Source organism: Panulirus ornatus, chromosome 14 (genome assembly GCF_036320965.1).
Source record: "Panulirus ornatus isolate Po-2019 chromosome 14, ASM3632096v1, whole genome shotgun sequence".
NCBI classification, from domain to species: domain Eukaryota; kingdom Metazoa; phylum Arthropoda; class Malacostraca; order Decapoda; family Palinuridae; genus Panulirus; species Panulirus ornatus.
In genome coordinates this window covers 41,263,480-41,289,351 of record NC_092237.1, presented here as the reverse complement: position 1 = coordinate 41,289,351, position 25,872 = coordinate 41,263,480, and the positions used below count along the sequence as shown (strand labels likewise).

Below are 25,872 nucleotides of genomic sequence, written 5' to 3'. Positions count from 1 at the left end.
CATTCTATCACATACTCCCACAACTCCTGTTTCAGGAGTACTGCTACTCCTTCCCTTGCTCTTGTCCTCTCACTAACCTCTGACTTTACTCCCAAGACATTCCCAAACCACTCTTCCCCTTTACCCTTGAGCTTCGTTTCACTCAGAGCCAAAACATCCAGGTTCCTTTCCTCAAACATACTACCTATCTCTCCTTTTTTCACATCTTGGTTACATCTACACACATTTAGGCACCCCAATCTGAGCCTTCGAGGAGGATGAGCACTCCCCGCGTGACTCCTTCTTCTGTTTCCCATTTTAGAAAGTTAAAAAAATAAAAGGAGGGGAGGATTTCTGGCCCCCCGCTCCCGTCCCCTCTAGTCGCTTTCTACGACACGCGAGGAATGCGTGGGAAGTATTCTTTCACGCCGTTCCCCAGGGATAATATATATATACATATATACACATACACACACATACACATACACACGCACATATACACACACACACATACATATATATACATATGAAAAATGTAAGAAACAATTTAGAAAACTGAAACTTCTAGCTTGAAATGAAATGAAAAAATGTATGTAACATAATGGTTCAACCTCTGGCTATGGAAAAAGGAAATGTATAATTTATTTACACAAACGTCAATAGTAGTTCTCATCAATTTGACCACTGTATCAATAAGCTTCAATGTCTAAGCTACATTTTTTCCAATTTCACTATTTTCTTGTCAAAGCACCATGTATGAAAACTATCACTCCAGTAACACAACTATAAACATTTACTTCCCCTTTAAAAAAGTTCTGGGAAGTCTATATATATATATATATATATATATATATATATATATATATATATATATATATATATATATATATATATATATATATATATATATATATATATATATATATAATTGTTTCTTACATTTGTCATATGTATATATATGTATGTGTGTGTGTGTGTATATGTGCGTATGTATGTGTATGTGTGTGTATGTGTATATGTATATATATATATGTATATTATCCCTGGGGATTGGGGTGAAAGAATACTTCCCACGTATTCCTCGCGTGTCGTAGAAAGCGACTAGAGGGGACGGGAGCGGGGGGCCAGAAATCCTCCCCTCCTTGTATTAACTTTCTAAAATGGGAAACAGAAGAAGGAGTCACGCGGGGAGTGCTCATCCTCCTCGAAGGCTCAGAGTGGGGTGCCTAAATGTGTGTGGATGTAACCAAGATGTGAAAAAAGGAGAGATAGGTAGTATGTTTGACGAAAGGAACCTGGATGTTTTGGCTCTGAGTGAAACGAAGCTCAAGGGTAAAGGGGAAGAGTGGTTTGGGAATGTCTGGGGAGTAAAGTCAGGGGTTAGTGAAAGGACAAGAGCAAGGGAAGGAGTAGCAATACTCCTGAAACAGGAGTTGTGGGAGTATGTGATAGAGTGTAAGAAAGTAAATTCTCGATTAATATGGGTAAAACTGAAAGTTGATGGAGAGAGGTGGGTGATTATTGGTGCATATGCACCTGGGCATGAGAAGAAATATCAAGAGAGGCAAGTGTTTTGGGAGCAGCTGAATGAGTGTGTTAGTGGTTTTGATGCACGAGACCGGGTTATAGTGATGGGTGATTTGAATGCAAAGGTGAGTAATGTGGCAGTTGAGGGAATAATTGGTATACATGGGGTGTTCAGTGTTGTAAATGGAAATGGTGAAGAGCTTGTAGATTTATATGCTGAAAAAGGACTGATGATTGGGAATACCTGGTTTAAAAAGCGAGATATACATAAGTATACTTATGTAAGTAGGAGAGATGGCCAGAGAGCGTTATTGGATTACGTGTTAATTGACAGGCGTGCGAAAGAGAGACTTTTGGATGTTTATGTGCTGAGAGGTGCAACTGGAGGGATGTCTGATCATTATCTTGTGGAGGCTAAGGTGAAGATTTGTATGGGTTTTCAGAAAAGAAGAGTGAATGTTGGGGTGAAGAGGGTGGTGAGAGTAAGTGAGCTTGAGAAGGAGACCTGTGTGAGGAAGTACCAGGAGAGACTGAGTACAGAATGGAAAAAGGTGAGAACAATGGAAGAAAGGGGAGTGGGGGAGGAATGGGATGTATTTATGGAATCAGTGATGGAGTGTGCAAAAGATGCTTGTGGCATGAGAAGAGTGGGAGGTGGGTTGATTAGAAAGGGTAGTGAGTGGTGGGATGAAGAAGTAAGAGTATTAGTGAAAGAGAAGAGAGAGGCATTTGGACGATTTTTGCAGGGAAAAAATGCAATTGAGTGGGAGATGTATAAAAGAAAGAGACAGGAGGTCAAGAGAAAGGTGCAAGAGGTGAAAAAAAGGGCAAATGAGAGTTGGGGTGAGAGAGTATCATTAAATTTTAGGGAGAATAAAAAGATGTTCTGGAAGGAGGTAAATAAAGTGCGTAAGACAAGGGAGCAAATGGGAACTTCAGTGAAGGGCGCAAATGGGGAGGTGATAACAAGTAGTGGTGATGTGAGAAGGAGATGGAGTGAGTATTTTGAAGGTTTGTTGAATGTGTTTGATGATAGAGTGGCAGATATAGGGTGTTTTGGTCGAGGTGGTGTGCAAAGTGAGAGGGTTAGGGAAAATGATTTGGTAAACAGAGAAGAGGTAGTGAAAGCTTTGCGGAAGATGAAAGCCGGCAAGGCAGTAGGTTTGGATGGTATTGCAGTGGAATTTATTAAAAAAGGGGGTGACTGTATTGTTGACTGGTTGGTAAGGTTATTTAATGTATGTATGACTCATGGTGAGGTGCCTGAGGATTGGCGGAATGCGTGCATAGTGCCATTGTACAAAGGCAAAGGGGATAAGAGTGAGTGCTCAAATTACAGAGGTATAAGTTTGTTGAGTATTCCTGGTAAATTATATGGGAGGGTATTGATTGAGAGGGTGAAGGCATGTACAGAGCATCAGATTGGGGAAGAGCAGTGTGGTTTCAGAAGTGGTAGAGGATGTGTGGATCAGGTGTTTGCTTTGAAGAATGTATGTGAGAAATACTTAGAAAAGCAAATGGATTTGTATGTAGCATTTATGGATCTGGAGAAGGCATATGATAGAGTTGATAGAGATGCTCTGTGGAAGGTATTAAGAATATATGGTGTGGGAGGAAAGTTGTTAGAAGCAGTGAAAAGTTTTTATCGAGGATGTAAGGCATGTGTACGTGTAGGAAGAGAGGAAAGTGATTGGTTCTCAGTGAATGTAGGTTTGCGGCAGGGGTGTGTGATGTCTCCATGGTTGTTTAATTTGTTTATGGATGGGGTTGTTAGGGAGGTAAATGCAAGAGTTTTGGAAAGAGGGGCAAGTATGAAGTCTGTTGGGGATGAGAGAGCTTGGGAAGTGAGTCAGTTGTTGTTCGCTGATGATACAGCGCTGGTGGCTGATTAATGTGAGAAACTGCAGAAGCTGGTGACTGAGCTTGGTAAAGTGTGTGGAAGAAGAAAGTTAAGAGTAAATGTGAATAAGAGCAAGATTATTAGGTACAGTAGGGTTGAGGGTCAAGTCAATTGGGAGGTGAGTTTGAATGGAGAAAAACTGGAGGAAGTGAAGTGTTTTAGATATCTGGGAGTGGATCTGGCAGCGGATGGAACCATGGAAGCGGAAGTGGATCATAGGGTGGGGGAGGGGGCGAAAATTCTGGGAGCCTTGAAGAATGTGTGGAAGTCGAGAACATTATCTCGGAAAGCAAAAATGGGTATGTTTGAAGGAATAGTGGTTCCAACAATGTTGTATGGTTGCGAGGCGTGGGCTATGGATAGAGTTGTGCGCAGGAGGATGGATGTGCTGGAAATGAGATGTTTGAGGACAATGTGTGGTGTGAGGTGGTTTGATCGAGTGAGTAACGTAAGGGTAAGAGAGATGTGTGGAAATAAAAAGAGCGTGGTTGAGAGAGCAGAAGAGGGTGTTTTGAAGTGGTTTGGGCACATGGAGAGAATGAGTGAGGAAAGATTGACCAAGAGGATATATGTGTCGGAGGTGGAGGGAACGAGGAGACGAGGGAGACCAAATTGGAGGTGGAAAGATGGAGTGAAAAAGATTTTGTGTGATCGGGGCCTGAACATGCAGGAGGGTGAAAGGAGGGCAAGGAATAGAGTGAATTGGAGCGATGTGGTATACCGGGGTTGACGTGCTGTCAGTGGATTGAATCAAGGCATGTGAAGCGTCTGGGGTAAACCATGGAAAGTTGTGTAGGTATGTATATTTGCGTGTCTGGACGTATGTATATACATGTGTGTGGGGGGGGGGGGGTTGGGCCATTTCTTTCGTCTGTTTCCTTGCGCTACCTCGCAAACGCGGGAGACAGCGACAAAGTAAAAAAAAAAAAAAATATATATATATATATATATATATATATATATATATATATATATATATATATATATATATATATATATATATATATATATATATATATATACATACATACATATATATATATATATATATATATATATATATATATATATATATATATATATATATATATATATATATATATATATATATATATATATATATATATCTTTGAATTATTATTTTGCTTTGTCGCTGTCTCCCGCGTTTGCGAGGTAGCGCAAGGAAACAGACGAAAGAAATCTCCCATCCCACCCCCATATACATGTATATACATACACGTCCACACACGCAAATATACATATCTATACATCTAAATGTACACATATATATACACAGAGAGACACATACATATATACCCTAGTACACAATTCATACTGTCTGCCTTTATTTATTCCCATCGCCACCCGGCCACACATGGAATGACAACCCCCTCCCCCCGCATGTGTGCGAGGTAGCGCTAGGAAAAGACAACAAAGGCCCCATTCGTTCACATTCAGTCTCTAGCTGTCATGTAATAATATATATATATATATATATATATATATATATATATATATATATATATATATATATATATATATATATATATATATATATTGACGTGCTGTCAATGGATTGAACCAGGGAATGTGAAGCGTCTGGGGTAAACCATGGAAAGTTCTGTGGGGCCTGGATGTGGAAAGGGAGCTGTGGTTTCGGTGCATTATTACATCACAGCTAGAGAGTGAGTGTGAACAAATGGGGCCTTTGGTGTCTTTTCCTAGCGCTAACTCGGACACATGAGGGGGGAAGGGGTTGTTATTCCATGTGTGGCGAGGTGGCGATGGGAACAAATAGAGGCAGACATTATGAATTATGTACATGTGTATATATGTATATGTCTGTGTGTGTATATATATGTGTACATTGAGATGTATAGGTATGTATATTTGCGTGTGTGGACGTGTATGTATATACATGTGTATGTGGGCGGGTTGGGCCATTCTTTCGTCTGTTTCCTTGCGCTACCTCGCTAACGCGGGAGACAGCGACAAAGGAAAATAAATATAAATGAAATAATATATATATATATATATATATATATATATATATATATATATATATATATATATATATATATATATATATATATTTATATATATATATATGGGCCAGGTGAGGATATTGCAAAAAAGGCCCAGTCCTCTGTTCTTAACGCTACCTCGCTAACGCGGGAAATGGCAAATAGTTTAAAAGAAAAGAATATATATATATATATATATATATATATATATATATATATATATATATATATATATATATATATATATATATATATATATATATGTTAAGATGTATAGGTATGTAGATGTGTTTGTGTGGACGTGCATGTATATACATGTGTATGTGGGTGGGTTGGGCCATTCTTTAGTCTGTTTCCTTGCGCTACCTCGCTAACGCAGGAGACAGCAACAAAGTGTAATAGATATACAAATAAAATATATTCGTATGAGTACAAGGGAAAATGAAACACGATAAGTTCCTAAGTGCACTTTCGTGTAATAATCACATAATCATGGGAGACACAAGGGACGCTAGGACGCTATTTGGTAAACATGCGATTTTCCAAGACAGACAACGAGCGTATCATAAACTTATGTGGACAAGAAGGTAAATTGTTTACAAATTCTATCAACAATAAAGTTATCCAATTTGTATAGATCTTCACTAACATTAAGATTATAATTCTTTGTGTATTCAGTAATAGAAGATTCAATGATGTTTCTCGTGGTACTGGAGTTAGAGTTAATAAATGAGATGGCATTCCTCCAGTCAGTATGATGATCGTGGTTTTTAACGTGATTAAACAAGGCATTTGATTCTTGTCCTGTTCCTATACTATATTTCATGTTGCTTAAGTCTAACAGAAATATCCTTACTAGTCTGACCAACATAAAACTTATCACAATTTCTCCATGGCACTTTATAGATGCAACCGGAGAATTTTCTGGTGAGTCCCTGATTAAGATATTCTTTATAGTATCATTGTTGCTGAAGGCAACATTTATATTAAAGTATTTAAGCAAAATGGGAAGTGAAGTAAAATTGTTATCAAAAGGGAAAACTAAAAGATTCTTGGTATCAGTGGGTGGTTTGGGCTCAACTCTATAAAATTATTTTTTTGCTAACTTAAGGGATTTATCAGTGAAACCTCCCATTGACACCAAGAATCTTTTAATTCTCTCTTTTAATGATAATTTCACTTCACTCTATATGTTGCTTAAATCCTTTAACAATGATACTATAAAGAATATCTTAATCAGAAACTCACCAGAATATTCTCTTGGGTGCATCTATAAAGTGCCATATGGAAATTGAGATTAGTTTTATGCTGGGCAGACAGATAAGGATCTTTCTCTTAGACTTAAGCAACATGAATATAGTATAAGAACAGGACAAGAATCAAATGCCTTGTTTGATTACATTAAAAACTATGATCATTGTATTTACTGGAGTAATGCCATCTCAGTCATTAACTCTTAACTTTATTAGCACGAGAAATATCAGTGAATCTTCTATTATCAGATACAAAAAAAGATATAATCTTAACATTAGTGAAGGTCTATACGAATTGGATAACTTTATTTTTGATAAGATTTGTAAACAATGCACCTTTTCCACATAATAAGTTTATGATACGTTCGTTGTCTGTCTTGGACAATGGTATGTTTGCCAAATGGCGTCCTAGCTACGTCCCTTCTTTGTATATCAACCGACTGTTATATTTCTCTCTTGTGTCTTCCCTGATGACGTGATTATTACACGAAAGTGCACTTGGGAACTTATCGTGTTTCATTTTCCCCTTGGACTCACAGGAATATACTTGACCACGCACGAAATTGTGATTCTTTCCAATATATATATATACATATATATATATATATATATATATATATATATATATATATATATATATATATATATATATATATTGCCTAGATACTGCAAAAAATCATTGGAAGGATAGATATTTTCTCGTTTTCACTTTCTCTCTCATGGATTTAGAAGAACAATGTCTCGTAGAATTCTAGCATATCTTCAAAAAGTTTCAGATTATTTTGTCTTACTACCTGCAAAAACACCCATAGAATAAATCCTGTCTCTTGATGAACTGTTTCGAACATATCTTAGGAAATCTTGGTCAATAATTACGAAAAACTCTCGTCTAAAGCTATCGGCAGAGATGGAGGCATTCTACTTTTAACATTTACTGTGACTTGTATTTGCAACTTTCACACGAGTAATCCAGATATTATTTTGACTAATTGCAAAATGTAGAATTAGAAAGTTTTTTATTCTATGGGAAAACAAAACTGATTGGTTCATGTTTCAAATAGATCCGCTAATAAGGAGAATAGCTATGGGTTCAAGATGTACTTATCCCTAACATGAAGTAAATCATCAGTTAATGAACTCCATAGTTCGTACCAAGCGTGTATATCTCCCCAACTTTTTTCACCAAAACTTACCTAAAGCAGCACAAGATGGTGTGTTTCTCAGTACTGCGGTTTGTTGAATGAGGATAGACAAGAAGCCTACCATGAGTGAAACGACGTAACACAAATGGTACCAGCCGCCCTTCTGCAGAAGTGTTGGCACCATATAGTAGCACAGAACTGTAAGGATTTGGAAGTTGATAGAGATTATAAAACAAACACGGAACACTGCGGAACGCGACTCATGCCACGTCGACTCCGTAGAAAGGCAAGCTAACGCGCTGTCCTCAACTAGGCCTTTCCCATTAGAGAACTGATCGACACAGTATTCAGATGGAAGGAAAGGTCTACCACCATATATTAGAGATCCTTTGTCAATAATCGGTATTCCTTTTATTTGTGACTTGAATTTACAAAAGGGATATCCATATACTGTGTTATAATGACAAGGTTTGGTCGAGAAGCGAGGTTCGAAGGTGGCATTATTATACGGGACACATCTGTTGTTAGAAACACTAAATATTTCCCCAGTGTCACAACACTTGCGTACGCATATGTTGTCACTACACATCTTCGAGTGAGTCTCTTTAGGATCAGAGTAACACATGTTGGCAGAGTACTTCAGAGATCCGTCCTGACTAATATCTACGCTTACGCAATATTTGAATAATGTAGTTTCTAAGTGATGAATGCCAAGAGGCTTCCAAACATGCATAAGGCCAGTCGGAAGATGCGCCAAAAATGACTCCTCTGAGGACAGTGGTATTGATTTTAGGGGTTCATCGGTACAGTTGATTGGATTAAGATGATTTCTTATAAGAGGCCACTCTTTCTTGTTCCTAAAACTGTCAGTGCTTATGTCAGGTGTGAGTAACTCTGGGGTGGAGAAAGAGTGACACACACCATCCTGAAGGGCCTGACCTGGAGGGCAGCACAGTGGCACAGATGGCGGGGAGATACAACCCTTCAGCGTCCAGGTGAGTTCCCCTGATCATCCCGTCTGTGTGTGATACAGTAGTTCTCAATACGCAGACCCTGGTAGTTGCCAGCTTCCTCCATCAGAACGATGTCACCACGTTTCCTCCAGTAGAACTGTCCTCTTGTAAAGTTCATCTCCTGGTGACCGTCCTCCACTGCACAGTAGACATCTTGCTTAGCCACAGTCACATCAACCAATGGTTTCTGTAGAGGTAAAAGGAATTTTCTTAACACAAAACTGTGAGTTGCAGTATGAATGGATCAGCCGACATTATCATTTCCTTCTAAGACATATATCCTGACAGGATGTGTGTGTTAGTCTGTGACTAAGTGTTTTAATCCAAGAGTAAACATTGACTTATCACTGTAAATTCTGAAATGATGAAACTGTTGAAAAGAACGTAAACGAAGAATTCTACAGCTGTTAAGTTAATTTTCGGAGTAATATTACCCTAAGACATGGGTTTCCCGTATCTCACTCTACTCATGTCTGCTGTGTGTGTGTGTGTGTGTGTGTGTGTGTGTGTGTGTGTGTGTGTGTGTGTGTGTGTGTGTGTGTGTGTGTGTGTGTGTGTGTGTGTGTGTGTGTGTGCGTGTGCGCTTCCAACACAAACAAATTTGTGTACATCATCTTTCAACCTGCCCACAAACATAGAGTGGTTCACAGTGTTTTAATTATCTGTCTATTTATCTATCTATCAGTCTGATAATATACTGCAACACTCCGAAAACATATTCACCCGTAATAAACAACAATATGATAAGTCGCTCTGAAATTCTGAATCGTATCGATGTGGTCTATGAGAAGTGGTGCAATATTGGGAACTGTCAGCCCCACCACATAAACTACATTGGACATACAATTTGCACTCCTGTACCCTGAGCTGCCACTTCTCGTTCCACTTACAAGAAGGTGGGATCAAACAACATCATGACCAAAGCATGGAACGAGACTAACGAAGGAGATAATACTGAATAACATCAAAATCATTACTAGTTGCAGTGATCAGAGGAGACTACATGCATCAGGAGTCATTCACATTAGAGAGAAACCAGCTGTCATCAGCATCCAGACAAACATGACCACAGCCATACAGCTCTTTGATGGCCCGCCAGTAGGACGTAGATGGATGGGACACGTCATTGACCCGCACTAAGCTACAGAGTCCGTCATGCCTGTACAATACAAATCCGGTCCTGGGTTCCGAAGGTCAGAGACAAAACAGATAACAAAGGACACATTCGTTCACGCTCAGTCTCTAGCTGTCACGTGTAATTCACCAAAACCACAGCTCCGTATCCACATCCAGGTCCCATGGACCCTTTCATGGTTTACCCCAGACGTTTCACATGCCCTGGCTCAGTACATTGACAGCACGTCGACCTCGGTATACCACATCGTTCCAATTCATTCTATTCCTTGCATGCCTCTCACCTTCCTATATGCTCAGGCCCCGATCACTCAAAATCTTTTTCACTCCATCTTTCCACCACCAATTTGGTCTCCCGTTTCTCCTTCTTCCCTCCATCTCAAACAAATACATACTCTTTGTCAATCTTTCCTCACGCACTCTCTCCATATATCAAAATCATTTCAACACACGCTCTTCTGCTCTCTCAACCACACTCTTTTTATTTCTTTCTTACCCTTTCATTACTTACTCGACCAAACCACCTCACACCAAATATGGTCCTCAAACTTTTAATTTCCAACACAACCATCCTCCTCTGTACAACACTATCTATACCCTATGCCTTGCAATCAAATAGTATTGTTGGAAATACTATTCCTTCAGTTATACCTATTTTTGCTCTGCGAGATAACGTTCTCTCCTTCCACAAATTATTCATCGCTCCCAGAGCCATCGCCCCCTCCCCACCCTGTGACTCACATCTGCTTCCATGATTCTATTCGCTGTCAAGTCCACTCCCAGATATCTAAAACAATTCACTTCCTCCAATTTTTCTCCTTGCAAACTTACATCCCAATTAACTTGTTCTTCAACCCTACTGATCCTAATAACTTTGCTCTTATTCACATTTGCTCACAAGTTTCTCCTCTCACACACTTTTCCAAAGTCAGTCACCAAATCCTGCAGTATCTCACTCGAATCAGCCACCAGCGCTGTATCATCGGCGAGCAACAACTGACTCACTTCCCAAGCCTTCTCATCCAAAACAGACTGTACACTCGCCCCTCTATCCAAAACTCTTGCATTTACCTCTTTAACCACCCCTTCCATAAACACATTATACAACTATGGGTACATCACACACCCCTGCCGCAGACCGACCTTCATGGGAATCAGTCCCTCTCCTCTCCTCCTACTCGTACACATGCCTTACATACTTGGTAAAAATGTTTCGCTGCTTCTAGCAGCTAACTTTCCATACCTTATGCTTTCAAGACCTTCCACAGAGCATCTCAATCCACTCTATCATATGCTTTCTCCAGATCCATAAATGCTACATACAAATCCATCTGTTTCTCTAAGTATTTCTCATACACATTCTTCACATCCTCTACCTCATCTGAAACCACACTGCTCTTCCCCAATCTGGTGATGCCCTTAACTTCTCAATCAATACCCTTCCACATAATATCCCAAGAATACTCAACAAACGTATACCTCTAGTTTGAACACTCACTCTTATCCCTTTTGCCTTAGTACAATGGCACTATGCACGCATTCCGCCAATATTTAGGCACTTCACCATGATCCCTACATGCAGTGAATATCCTTACCAACCAATCAACAAGAAAGTCACCCCCCCCCCTCTTAATGAATTCCACTGCAATACCATCCAAACTCGCCGCCTTTCCGGCTTTCATCTCCCGCAAAGCTTTCACTCCTCCTCTCTCTTAACCAGACCATTTTCCCTGACCCTCTCACTTCGCACACCACATCGACCAAAACACCATATATCTGCCACTCTATCATCAAACACATTCAACAAACCTTCAAAATACTCACCCCATCTCCTTCTCACTTTACCACAACTTGATATCACCTCCCCATTAGCCCCCTTCACCGATGTTCCCATTTGTTCTCTCGTCTCACACACTTTAATTACCTCCTTCCAAAACAACTTTTTATTCCCCCTAAACTTTAATGATATTATCTTACCTCAACTTTCATTTGCCCTCTTTTTCAAACCTTCCACCTTCCTCTAGTTCTCTTGTCGCATTCTTTTATACATCTCCCAGGCATTTGCACTCCAAATGCCTCTCTTTTCTCTTTCACAAACAACTCTACTTCTTCATCCCACCATTCACTATCCTTCCTAATCTGCCCACCTCCCACCTTTCTCATGCCACATGCATCTTTTGCACATACCATCACTGCTTTCCTAAATACATCCCATTAACCAACTACTCTCTTCACTTCATTTGCTCTCACCTTTTGCCATTCTACATTTAATCTCTCCAAGCTCACTTACCCTCTTTCCAAGCTCACTTACCCTCTCCACTCTCTTCACCCATACATTTCCTCTTCTTTTGTTGAAAACCTCTACAAACCTTCACCTTCACCCCCACATGATAGTGATCAGACATCCCTCCAGCTGCCCCTCTCAGCACATCAACATCCAGAAATCTCTTTATTACACGTGTATATATATATATATATATATATATATATATATATATATATATATATATATATATATATATATATATATATATATGTATATATATATATATATATATATATATATATATATATATATATATATATATATATATATATATATATATATATATATATATATATATATATATTTCATTTATTATATATCATACTTTGTCGCAGTCTCCTGCGTTAGCGACGTAGCGCAAGGAAACAGACGAAAGAATGGCACAACCTACGCACATACACATGTGTATACATACACGTCCACACACGCACATATACTTACCTATATATATATATATATATATATATATATATATATATATATATATATACACACAGACATATAGATATATACACATGCACATAATTCATACTGTCTGCCTTTGTTCATTCCCATCGCCACCCCGCCACACATGAAATAACAACCCCCCCCCCTCATGTGCGCGAGGTAGCGCTAGGAAAAGACAACAAAGGCCATATTCGTTCACACTCAATCTCTAGCTCTCATGTATAATGCACCGAAACCACAGCTCCCTTTCCTCATCCAGGTCCCACAGAACTTTTCATGGTTTACCCCAGCCGCTTCACATGCCCTGGTTCAATCCATTGACAGCACGTCCACCCCGGTATACCACGTCGTTCCAGTTCACTCTATTCCTTGCAGGCCTTTCATCCTCCTGCATGTTCAGGCCCCGATCACTCAAAATCTTTTTCACGCCATTTTTCCACCTCGAATTTGGTCTCCCACTTCTCCTCGTTCCCTCCACCTCTGACACATATATCCTCTTGGTCAATTTTTCCTCACTCATTCTCTCCATGTGCCAAACCATTTCAACACACCCTCTTCTGCTTTCTAAACCACAGTCTTTTTATTACCACACATCTCTCTTACCCTTTCATTACTTACTAGATCAAACTACGTCAAACCACAAATTGTACTCAAACATCTCATTTCCAGCACATCCACCCTCCTCCGCACAACTCTATCCATAGCCCACGCCTCGCAACCATATAACATTGTTGGAACCGCTATTCCTTCAAACATATCCATTTTTGCTTTCTGAGATAATGATCTCGATTTCCAAACATTTTTCAACGCTCCCAGAACTTTCACCACCTCCCCCACCCTATGATTCACTTCCGCTTACATGGCTCCATCCGCCGCCAAATCCACTTCCAGATATCTAAAACACTTCACTTCCTCCAGTTTTTCTCCATTCAAACTTACCTCCCAATCGACTTGTCCCTCAACCCTACTGTACCTAATAACCTTGCCCTTATTCACATGTATTCTCAGCTTTCTTCTTTCACACACTTTACCAAACTCAGTCACCCGCTTCTGCAATTTCTCACCCATATCAGCGACCAGCAATGTATCAGCAGCGAACAACAACTGACTCAGTGCCCGAGCTCTCTCATCCATAACAGACTACATACTTGCCCCTCTTTCCAAAACTCTTGCATTCACCTCCCTAACAACCACATCCATAAACAAATCAAACAACCAAGGAGACATCACACACCCCAGCCGCAAACCAACATTCACTGAGAACCAATCACTTTCCTCTCTTGCTACACGTACACATTCCTTACATCCTCGTTAAAAACTTTTCACTGTTTCTAACAACTTGCCTCCCACACCATATATTCTTAAAACCTTCCACAGAGCATATCTATCAACTCTATCATATGCCTTCTCCAGATCCATTAATGTAAAATACAAATCCATTTGCTTTTCTAAGTAATTGTCACATACATCCTTCAAAGCAAACACCTGATCCACACATCCTCTACCACTTCTGAAACCACACTGCTCTTCCCCAATCTGATGTTTTGTACATGCCTTCACCCTCTCAATCAATACCCTCCCATATGATTTCCCAGGGATACTAAACAAACTCATACCTCTGTAATTTGAGCACTCACTCTTATACCCTCTGTCTTTGTACAATAGCACTATGCAAGTATTCTGCCAATCCTAAGGCACCTTACCATGAGCCATACATACATTAAATAATCTTACCAACCAGTCAAAAATAGAGTCACACCCTTTTTTAATAAATTCCACTGAAATACCATCCAAACCCGCTGCCTTGCCGGCTTTCATCTTCCGCAAAGCTTTTACTACCTCTTCTCTGTTTACCAAATCATTCTCCTTAACCCTCTCACTTTACACGCCACATCGACCAAAAAACCCTATATTTTCCACTCTATCATCCAACACATACAACAAACCTTCAAAATACTCACTCCATCTCCTTCTCACATCATCACTACTTGTTATCACCTCTCCATTTGCCCCCTTCATTGAAGTTCCCATTTGTTCCCTTGTCTTACGCACTTTACTTACCTTCTTCCTAAACATCTTTTTATTCTCCCAAAATCTAATGATACTCTCTCACCCAAACTCTCATTTGCCCTCTTTTTCACCTCTTGCACCTTTCTCTTGACCTCTTGCCTCTTTCTTTTATACATCTCCCAGTCATTTGCAGTATCTCGCTGCAAAAATCGTCCAAATGCCTCTATCTTCTCTTTCACTAATACTCTTATTTCTTCATGCCACAACTCACTACCCTTTCTAATCTGCCCACCTCCCACGCCTCTAATGCCACAAGCATCTTTTGCGCAAGCCATCACTGATTCCTTAAATACACTCCATTCCTCCCCCGCTCCACTTACGTCCTTTGTTCTCACCTTTTTCTCTTTTGCAATCAGTCTCTCCTGGTACTTCCTCACACAAGTCTCCTTCCCAAGCTCACTTACTCTCACCACTCTTTTCAACCCAACATTCTTCTTTTCTGAAAACCTCTACTAATCTTCACCTTCACCTCCACAAGATAATGATCAGACATCCCTCCAATTGCACCTCTCAGCATATGAACATCCAAAATTCTCTCTTTCGTGCGCCTATCAATTAACGCGTAATCCAATAACGCTCTCTGGCCATCTCTCGTACTTACATACGTATAATTATGTATATCTCTCTTTTTTAACCAGGTATTTCCAATCACCAGTCTTTTTTCAGCACATTAATCTGCAAGCTCTTCACCATTTCCATTTGTAGCACTGAACAACCTATGTACACCAATTATTCCCTCAACTGCCACATTACTCATCTTTGCATTCAAATCACCCATCACTACATCCCGGTGTCGTGCATTAAAACTACTAACACACTCACTCAGCTGCTCCCAAAACACTTGCCTCTCATGATCTTTCTTCTCATTTATATATATATATATATATATATATATATATATATATATATATATATATATATATATATATATATATATAAGTCTGTTGAGTATTCCTTGTAAATTATATGGGAGGGTATTGATTGAGAGGGTGAAGGCGTGTACAGACCATCAGGTTGGGGAAGAGTAGTGTGGTTTCAGAAGTGGTAGAGGATGTGTGGATCAGGTGTCTGCTTTGAAGAATGTATGTGAGAAATACTTAGAAAAACAAATGGATTTGTGTGTAGCATTCATGGATCTAGAGAAGGTATATGATAGAGTTGATAGAGATGCTTTGTGGAAGGTTTTAAGAATATATGGTGTGGGAGGCAAGTTGTTAGAAGCAGTGAAAAGTTTTTATCTAGGATGTAAGGCATGTGTACGTGTAGGAAGAGAGGAGAGTGATTGGTTCTCAGTGAATGTAGGTTTGCGGCAGGGGTGTGTGATGTCTCCATGGTTGTTTAATTTGTTTATGGATGGGGTTGTTAGGGATGTGAATGCAAGAGTTTTGGAAAGAGGGGCAAGTATGCAGTCTGTTGTGGATGAGAGAGCTTGGGAAGTGAGTCAGTTGTTGCTCGCTGATGATACAGCGCTGGTGGCTGATTCATGTAAGAAACTGCAGAAGCTGGTGACTGAGTTTGGTATCGTGTGTGAAAGAAGAAAGTTAAGAGTAAATGTGAATAAGAGCAAGGTTATTAGGTAGAGTAGGGTTGAGGGTCAAGTCAGTTGGGAGGTAAGTTTGAATGGAGAAAAACTGGAGGAAGTAAAGTGTTTTAGATATCTGGGAGTGGATCTGGCAGCGGATGGAACCATGGAAGCGGAAATGAATCATAGGGTGGGGGAGGGGGCGAAAGTTCTGGGAGCCTTGAAGAATGTTTGGAAGTCGAAAACATTATCTCGGAAAGCAAAAATGGGTATGTTTGAAGGAATAGTGGTTCCAACAATGTTGTATGGTTGCGAGGCGTGGGCTATGGATAGAGTTGTGCGTAGGAGGGTGGAAAGCTGGAAATGAGATGTTTGAGGACAAAATGTGGTGTGAGGTGGTTTGATCGAGTAAGTCATGTAAGGGTGAGAGAGATGTGTGGAAATAAAAAGAGTGTGGTTGAGAGAGCAGAAGAGGGTGTTTTGAAATGGTTTGGTCACATGGAGAGAATGAGTGGGGAAAGATTGACCAAGAGGATATATGTGTCAGAAGTGGAGGGAACGAGAAGAAGTGGGACACCAAATTGGAGGTGGAAAGATGGAGTGAGAAAGTATTTTGTGTGATCGGTGCCTGAACATGCAGGAGGGTGAAAGGCGTGCAAGGAATAGACTGAATTGGAACGATGTGGTATACCGGGGTCGACGTGCTGTCAATGGATTGAACCAGGGCATGTGAAGCGTCTAGGGTAAACCATGGAAAGTTTTGTGGGGCCTGGATGTGGAAAGGGAGCTGTGGTTTCGGTGCATTATTACATGACAGCTAGAGACTGAGTGTGAACGAATGGGGCCTTTGGTGTCTTTCCTAGCGCTACCTCGCACACATGAGGGGGGAGGGCGTTGTTATTCCATGTGTTGCGAGGTGGCGATGGGAACAAATAAAGGCAGACGGTATGAATTATGTACATGTGTATATATGTATACGTCTGTGTGTGTATATATATGTGTACATTAAGATGTAGAGGTATGTATATTTGCGTGTGTGGACGTGTATGTATATACATGTGTATGTGGGCGGGTTGGGCCATTCTTTCGTCTGTTTCCTTGCGCTACCTCGCTAACGCGGGAGACAGCGACAAAGCAAAATAAATATAAAGGAAAATAGAATATATATATATATATATATATATATATATATATATATATATATATATATATATATATATATATATATACATATATATATATATATATTTCTTTTAAACTATTCGCCATTTTCCCGCGATAGCGAGGTAGCGTTAAGAACAGAGGACTGGTTCTTTTTTGGAATATCCTCACCTGGCCCCACTCTGTTCCCTCTTTTGGAAAATTAAGAAAAAAACGAGAGGGGAGGATTTCCAGCCCCTCGCTCCCTCCCCTTTTAGTCGCCTTCTACGACACGCAGGGAATACGTGGGAAGTATTCTTAATCCCCTATCCCCAGGGATATATATATATATATATATATATATATATATATATATATATATATATATATATATATATATATATATATGTATATATATATGTATATATATTCGTTCTTCTCCACCCCTGGGGATAGGGGAGAAAGAATACTTCCCACGCATTCCTCACGTGTCGTGGAAGGCGACTAAAGGGGACAGGAGCGGGGGGCTAGAAACCCTCCCCTCCTTGTATATATATATATATATATATATATATATATATATATATATATATATATATATATATATATATATAAGATATACATATATATATATATATATATATATATATATATATATATATATATATATATATATATATATATATATATATATATATATATATATATATATATATATATATATATATATATATATATATATATATATATATATATATATATATATATATATATATATATATATATATATATATATATATATATATATATATATATATATATATATATATATATATATATATATATATATATATATATATATATATATATATATATATATATATATATATATATATATATATATATATATATATATATATATATATTCGTTCTTCTCCACCCCTGGGGATAGGGGAGCGGGGGGCTAGAAACCCTCCCCTCCTTGTACTTTAACTTTTTAAAAGGGGAAACAGAAAAAGGAGTCACGAGGGGAGTGCTCGTCCTCTTCGAAGGCTCAGATTGGGGTGTCTAAATGTGTGTGGATGTAACCAGGATGAGAAAAAATGAGAGATAGGTAGTATGTTTGAGGAAAGGAACGTGGATGTTTTGGCTCTGAGTGAAACGAAGCTCAAGGGTAAAGGGGAAGAGTGGTTTGGGAATGTCTTGGGACTAAAGTCAGGGGTTAGAGAGAGGACGACAGCAAGGGAAGGAGTAGCACTACTCCTGAAGAAGAATTGGTGGGAGTATGTGATAGAGTGTAAGAAAGTCAACTCTAGATTGATATGGGTAAAACTGAAAGTTGATGGAGAGAGATGGGTGATTATTGGTGCATATGCACCTGGGCATGAGAAGAAAGATCATGAGAGGCAAGTGTTTTGGGAGGAGCTGAATGTTAGTGCGTTTGATGCACGAGACCGGGTTATAGTGATGGGTGATTTGAATACAAAGGTGAATAATGTGGCAGTTGAGGGAATAATTGGTATACATGTGGTGTTCAGTGTTGTAAATGGAAATGGTGAAGAGCTTGTAGATTTATGTGCTGAAAAAGGCCTGATTATTGGGAATACCTGGTTTAAAAAGCGAGATATACGTAAGTATACTTACGAGTATACGAGAGATGGCTAGAGAGAGTTATTGGATTACATGTTAATTGACATGCGCGCAAAAGAGAGACTTTTGGATGTTAATGTGCTGAGAGGTGCAACTGGAGGGATGTCTGATCATTATCTTGTGGAGGCGAAGGTGAAGATTTGTAGAGGTTTTCAGAAAAGAAGAGAGAATGCTTGGGTGAAGAGAGTGGTGAGAGTAAGTGAGCTTGGGAAGGAGACTTGTGTGAGGAAGTACCAGGAGAGACTGAGTACAGAATGGATAAAGGTAAGAACAAAGGAGGTAAAGGGAGTGGGGGAGGAATGGGATGCATTTAGGGAAGCAGTGATGGCTTGCGCAAAAGATGCTTGTGGCATGAGAAGCGTGGGAGGTGGGCAAATTAGAAAGGGTAGTGAGTGGTGGGATGAAGAAATAAGATTATTAGTGAAAGAGAAGAGAGAGGCATTTGGATAATTTTTGCAGGGAAATAATGCAAATGAATGGGAAATGTATAAAAGAAAGAGGTAGGAGGTCAAGTGAAAGATGCAAGAGGTGAAAAAGAGGGCAAATAAGAGCTGGGGTGAGAGAGTATCATTAAATCATAGGGAGAATAAAAAGATGTTTTGGAAGGAGGAAAATAAAGTGCGTAAGACAAGGGAACAAATGGGAACTTCAGTGGAGGCGGCTAATGGGGAGATGATAACAAGTAGTGGTGATGTGAGAAGGAGGTGGATTAAGTATTTTGAAGGTTTGTTGGATGTGGTTGATGATAGAGTGGAAGATATAGGGAGTTTTCTTCGAGGTGATTTGCAAGAGAGGGTTAGGGAAAATGATTTGGTAAACAGAGAAGAGGTAGTGAAAGCTTTGCGGAAGATGAAAGCCGGCAAGGCAGCGGGTTTGGATGGTATTTCAGTGGAATTTATAAAAAAAAAGGGTGTGACAGTGTTGCTGACTGGTTGGTAAGGATATTCAATGTAAGTATGATTCATGGTGAGGTGCTTGAAGATTGGCGGAATGCTTGCATAGTGCCATTGTACAAAGGCAAAGGGGACAAAGGTGAGTGCTCAAATTAGAGAGGTATAAGTTTTTTGAGTATTCCTGGTAAATTATATGGGAGGGTATTGATTGAGAGGATGAAGGCATGTACAGAGCATCAGATTGGGGAAGAGTAGTGTGGTTTCAGAAGTGGTAGAGGATGTGTGGATCAGGTGTTTGCTTTGAGGAATGTATGTGAGAAATACTCAGAAAAGCAAATAGATTTGTATGTAGCATTTATGGCTCTGGAGAAGGCATATGATAGAGATGATAGAGATACTCTGTGGAAGGTATTAAGAATATATGGTGTGGGAGGCAAGTTGTTAGAAGCAGTGAAAAGTTTTTATCGAGGATGTAAGGCATGTGTACGTGTAGGAAGAGAGGAAAGTGATTGGTTCTCAGTGAATGTAGGTTTGCGGCAGGGGTGTGTGATGTCTCCATGGTTGTTTAATTTGTTTATGGATGGGGTTGTTCGGGAGGTGAATGCAAGAGTTTTGGAAAGAGGGGCAAGTTTGCAGTCTGTTGGGGATGAGAGAGCTTGGGAAGTAAGTCAGTTGTTGTTCGCTGATGATGCAGGGCTGGTGGCTGATTGATGTGAGAAACAACAGAAACTGGTGACTGAGTTTGGTAAAGTGTGTGAAAGAAGAAAGTTAAGAGTAAATGTGAATAAGAGCAAGGTTATTAGGTACAGTGGGGTTGAGGGTCAAGTCAATTGGGAGGTACGTTTGAATGGAGATAAACTGGAGGAAGTGAAGTGTTTTAGATATCTGGGAGTGGATTTGGCAGCGGATGGAACCATGGAAGCGGAAATGAATCATAGGGTGGGGAGGGGACGAAAATCCTGGGAGCCTTGAAGAATATGTGGAAGTCGAGAACATTATCTCGGAAAGCAAAAATGGGTATGTTTGAAGGAATAATGGTTCCAACAAATTTGTATGGTTGCGAGGCGTGGGCTATGGATAGGTCTGTGCGCAGGAGGGTGGATGTGCTGGAACTGAGATGTTTGAGGACAACATGTGGTGTGTGGTGGTTTTATCGAGTAAGTAATAATAGGGTAGGAGAGATGTGTGGTAATAAAAAGAGTGTAGTTGAGAGAGCAGAAGAGGGTGTTTTGAATGGTTTGGTCACATGGAGAGAATGAGTGAGGAAAGATTGACCAAGAGGATACATGTGTCAGAGGTGGAGGGAACGAGGAGAAGTGGGATACCAAATTGGAGGTGGAAAGACGGAGTGAAAAAGATTTTGAGTGATCGGGGCCTGAACATGTAGGAGCGTGAAAGGCGTGCAAGGAATAGAGTGAATTGGAACGATTTGGTATACCAGGGGTCGACGTGCTATCAATGGATTGAACCAGGGCAGGTGAAGCGTCTGGGGTAAACCATGGAAAGTTCTGTGAGGCCTGGATGTGGAAAGGGAGCTGTGGTTTCGGGCATTATTACATGACAGCTAGAGACTGAGTGTGAACGAATGGGGCCTTTGTTGTCTTTTCCTAGCGCTACCTCGCAAACATGAGGGGGGAGGGGGTTGTTATTTCATGTGTGGCGAGGTGGCGATGGGAATGAATAAAGGCAGACAGTATGAATTATGTCCATGTGTATATATGTATATGTCTGTCTGTGTGTATGTATATATGTATACGTTGAGATGTATAGGTATATATATTTGCGTGTGTGGACGTGTATTTATATACATGTGTATGTGGGTGGGTTGTGCCATTCTTTCGTCTGTCTCCTTGCGTTACCTCGCTAACGCGGGAGACAGCGAGAAAGCAATATATATATATATATATTTTTCTTTCTTTCAAACTATTCGCCATTTCCCGCGTTAGCGAGGTAGCGTTAAGAACAGAGGACTGGGCGTTGGAGGGAATATCCTCACCTGGCCCCCTTCTCTGTTCCTTGTTTTGGAAAATTAAAAAAAAAACGAGAGGGGAAGATTTCCAGCCCCCCGCTCCCTCCCCTTTTAGTCGCCTTCTACGACACGCAGGGAATACGTCGGAAGTATTCTTTCTCCCCTATCCCCAGGGATATATATATATATATATATATATATATATATATATATATATATATATATATATATATATATATATATATATATATATATATATATATATATATATATATATATATATATATATATTTTTTTTTTCTTTTTTTTTTCTTTTTTTTGCTTTGTCGCTGTCTCCCGCGTTTGCGAGGTAGCGCAAGGAAATAGTCGAAAGAAATGGCCCAACCCACCCCCATACACATGTATATACATACGTCCACACACGCAAAATATACATACCTACACAGCTTTCCATGGTTTATCCCAGACGCTTCACATGCCCCGATTCAATCCACTGACAGCACGTCAACCCCGGTATACCACATCGCTCCAATTCACTCTATTCCTTGCCCTCCTTTCACCCTCCTGCATGTTCAGGCCCCGATCACACAAAATCTTTTTCACTCCATCTTTCCACCTCCAATTTGGTCTCCCTCTTCTCCTCGTTCCCTCCACCTCCGACACATATATCCTCGTGGTCAATCTTTCCTCACTCATTCTCTCTATGTGCCCAAACCATTTCAAAACACCCTCTTCTGCTCTCTCAACCACGCTCTTTTTATTTCCACACATCTCTCTTACCCTTACGTTACTTACTCGATCAAACCACCTCACACCACACTTTGTCCTCAAACATCTCATTTCCAGCACATCCATCCTCCTGCGCACAACTCTATCCATAGCCCACGCCTCGCAACCATACAACATTGTTGGAACCACTATTCCTTCAAACATACTCATATTTGCTTTCCGAGATAATGTTCTCGACTTCCACACATTCTTCAAGGCTCCCAGAATTTTCGCCCCCCTCCCCCACCCTATGATCCATTTCCGCTTCCATGGTTCCATCCGCTGCCAGATCCACTCCCAGGTATCTAAAACACTTCACTTCCTCCAGTTTTTCTCCATTCAAACTCACCTCCCAATTGACTTGACCCTCAACCCTACTGTACCTAATAACCTTGCTCTTATTCACATTTACTCTTAACTTTCTTCTTTCACACACTTTACCAAACTCAGTCACCAGCTTCTGCAGTTTCTCACATGAATCAGCCACCAGCGCTGTATCATCAGCGAACAACTACTGACTCACTTATATATATATATATATATATATATATATATATATATATATATATATATATATATATATATATATATATATATATATATATATATATATATCTTTTTCTCTTTTAAACTATTCGCCATTTCCCGCGTTAGCGAGGTAGCGTTAAGAACAGAGGACTGGGCCTTTTTTGGAATATCCTCACCTGGCCCCCTCTGTTCCTTCTTTTGGAAAAAAAAAAAAAGAGAGGGGAGGATTTCCAGCCCCACGCTCCCTCCCATTTTAGTCGCCTTCTACGACACGCAGGGAATACGTGGGAAGCATTCTTAATCCCCTGTCCCCAGGGACAAATATATATATATCTATCTATCTATTTATATATATATATATATATATATATATATATATATATATATATATATATATATATATATATATATATATATATATATTCTGTAAAGTGGATGGCCACGATTGGAACAAGTTGCCCGCGACGTCTCAGCTACCATTCATAACCCGCTCGGACTGCATGAAGTAAAGAAAATGACCCCTGAACCTTAGCATGGAACTGTGTATTCATTAGGTGCATCGCTTATGACTACAATCAAACCACCTGGAAACTCGGTAGCTGACAGCTCACTGCACAAGGTAACTGTCTGCTCTTCACTGACAGTAATCGGGACAATGATAATTAAGACGGTTATAGGTGATTATCATCACTATTATACATTATAAACAGCCATATATATATAACCGTAAACTCGCCACAAACGGGTCGCTATTTTGGTTCCACATTAACCATGCTGGTTTGAGTGCTACTGAGGGAGCGACGTGGCTAGGCTTTGGCTGATTCCACACATCCTGAAGCAACAGGTGTATACGCACTTATTAACATATTCAGTCGATATAAAAAACTCTCTACATGTACATCAAGTGTGACTGCTTCTAGTACTAACACTACTAGTTTTCCTACGAACACGGTTATTGGAAGTTTGGATAATGTATGAGACTGAACCAATCCACCATATACATTATTAGTAATGGCCGATCACTCGTACTAGTGTTTCAACGCCAGCAGAATTGGTCTTCGTATTAATGATAATTAGATACATATATATGTAAGAATTTGAAAAAAAATGGTGCCTCAGATTTTAGACATGATTCTAGGTATATTGACACCACTAAAGAAGAATATATCCTTTATTTTCTTCTCGCAGGTATAGTTTTTGAGATAATGAACTTATCAATAAATGTACCTCTCATGAGCATAGATAGTTCTAAGCAGAGCTTAGAATGTTGTGCTTCTACACAATGGCAACAAATATGGATCAGTTGGTCACTGAACTAAGATGAGTGAACAGCAGGACACAATCGCCCTGGTCCTACACAAGATATCATACTACCATTACCAATGGCTGATCTTAAGATGGTGACTTTTCTCCTGGGTCAGCAGTGTGGATACACCAAGTATCTCTGCTTTATCTGTCTCTGGGATAGTAAAGCTAAGGATGAGAACTGGGATGAGGAAACAATGGTCTCTGAGAGAACACATGGTGGTTGGGGAAAATAATGTAATGGCAGAACCCTTGGTTGACAGAGATAAGATCATTGTACCACCACTGCACATCAAACTAGGTTTAATGAAACAGTTTGTGAAGCTCTGAACTAAGATGGCGACTCTGCTTTGACTACATATGCAGAAAATTTCCAGTGTTGAGCATGGAGAAGCTGAAGGCCTGGATTATCTATTTGATATCAGCATCTTTGATGATCTGGGAACTCATGAAAGACCCACATTTCCAAGATTCAATGACCAATGTTGAGGCAGATGCATGGGCTTCGTTCACTGTGGTTGTAAGGTATTGTCTTGGTCACCATAAAGCAGATAACTATTCTAAACTCGAGGAGAACATGATCTCTTCTGTCCCTCAACTTGGCTGTAAAATGAGCATCAAAGTGCATTACCTCCACACCCACTTGGATCGTTTCCCAGACAACCTTGGTCACCTAAGTGAGGAACAAGTGAAGAATTCCTCCAAGATTTGAGAACTATGGAAGAAAGATCCCGGGGACACTGGGATACCTATACCGGGGACACTGGGATACCCATATTGGGGATACTGGGATACCCATATTGGGGATACTGGAATACCCATATTGGGGACACTGGGATACCTATACCGGGGACACTGGGATACCCATATTGGGGACACTGGGATACCGATACCGGGGACACTGGGATACCCATATTGGGGACACTGGGATACCCATATTGGGGATACTGGGATACCCATATTAGGGACACTGGGATACCTATACCGGGGACACTGGGATACCCATATTGGAGACACTGGGATACCCATATTAGGGACACTGGGATACCCATACCGGGGACACTGGGATACCCATATTGGGGACACTGGGATACCCATACCGGGGACACTGGGATACCCATACCGGGGACACTGGGATACCCATATTAGGGACACTGGGATACCCATACCGGGGACACTGGGATACACATACCGGGGACACTGGGATATCCATACCGGGGACACTGGGATACCCATACCTGGGACACTGGGATACCCATATTGGGGACACTGGGATACCCAT

At 40.1% G+C, this 25,872-nt stretch overlaps 1 protein-coding gene across 1 annotated transcript in view; it reads right to left on the bottom strand.

Annotated features, from left to right (window-relative positions):
- LOC139753088 (uncharacterized) overlaps nucleotides 1-25,872 on the bottom strand; it is a 67,936-nt gene that overhangs the window by 38,576 nt on the left and 3,488 nt on the right. Inside the window, exon 2 of the mRNA XM_071669173.1 lies at nucleotides 7,877-9,025. Within this exon, the coding sequence (XP_071525274.1) occupies nucleotides 8,810-9,025 (216 nt within the window). The 3' untranslated portion in view covers nucleotides 7,877-8,809. The remainder of the gene's footprint in view (nucleotides 1-7,876; nucleotides 9,026-25,872) is intronic.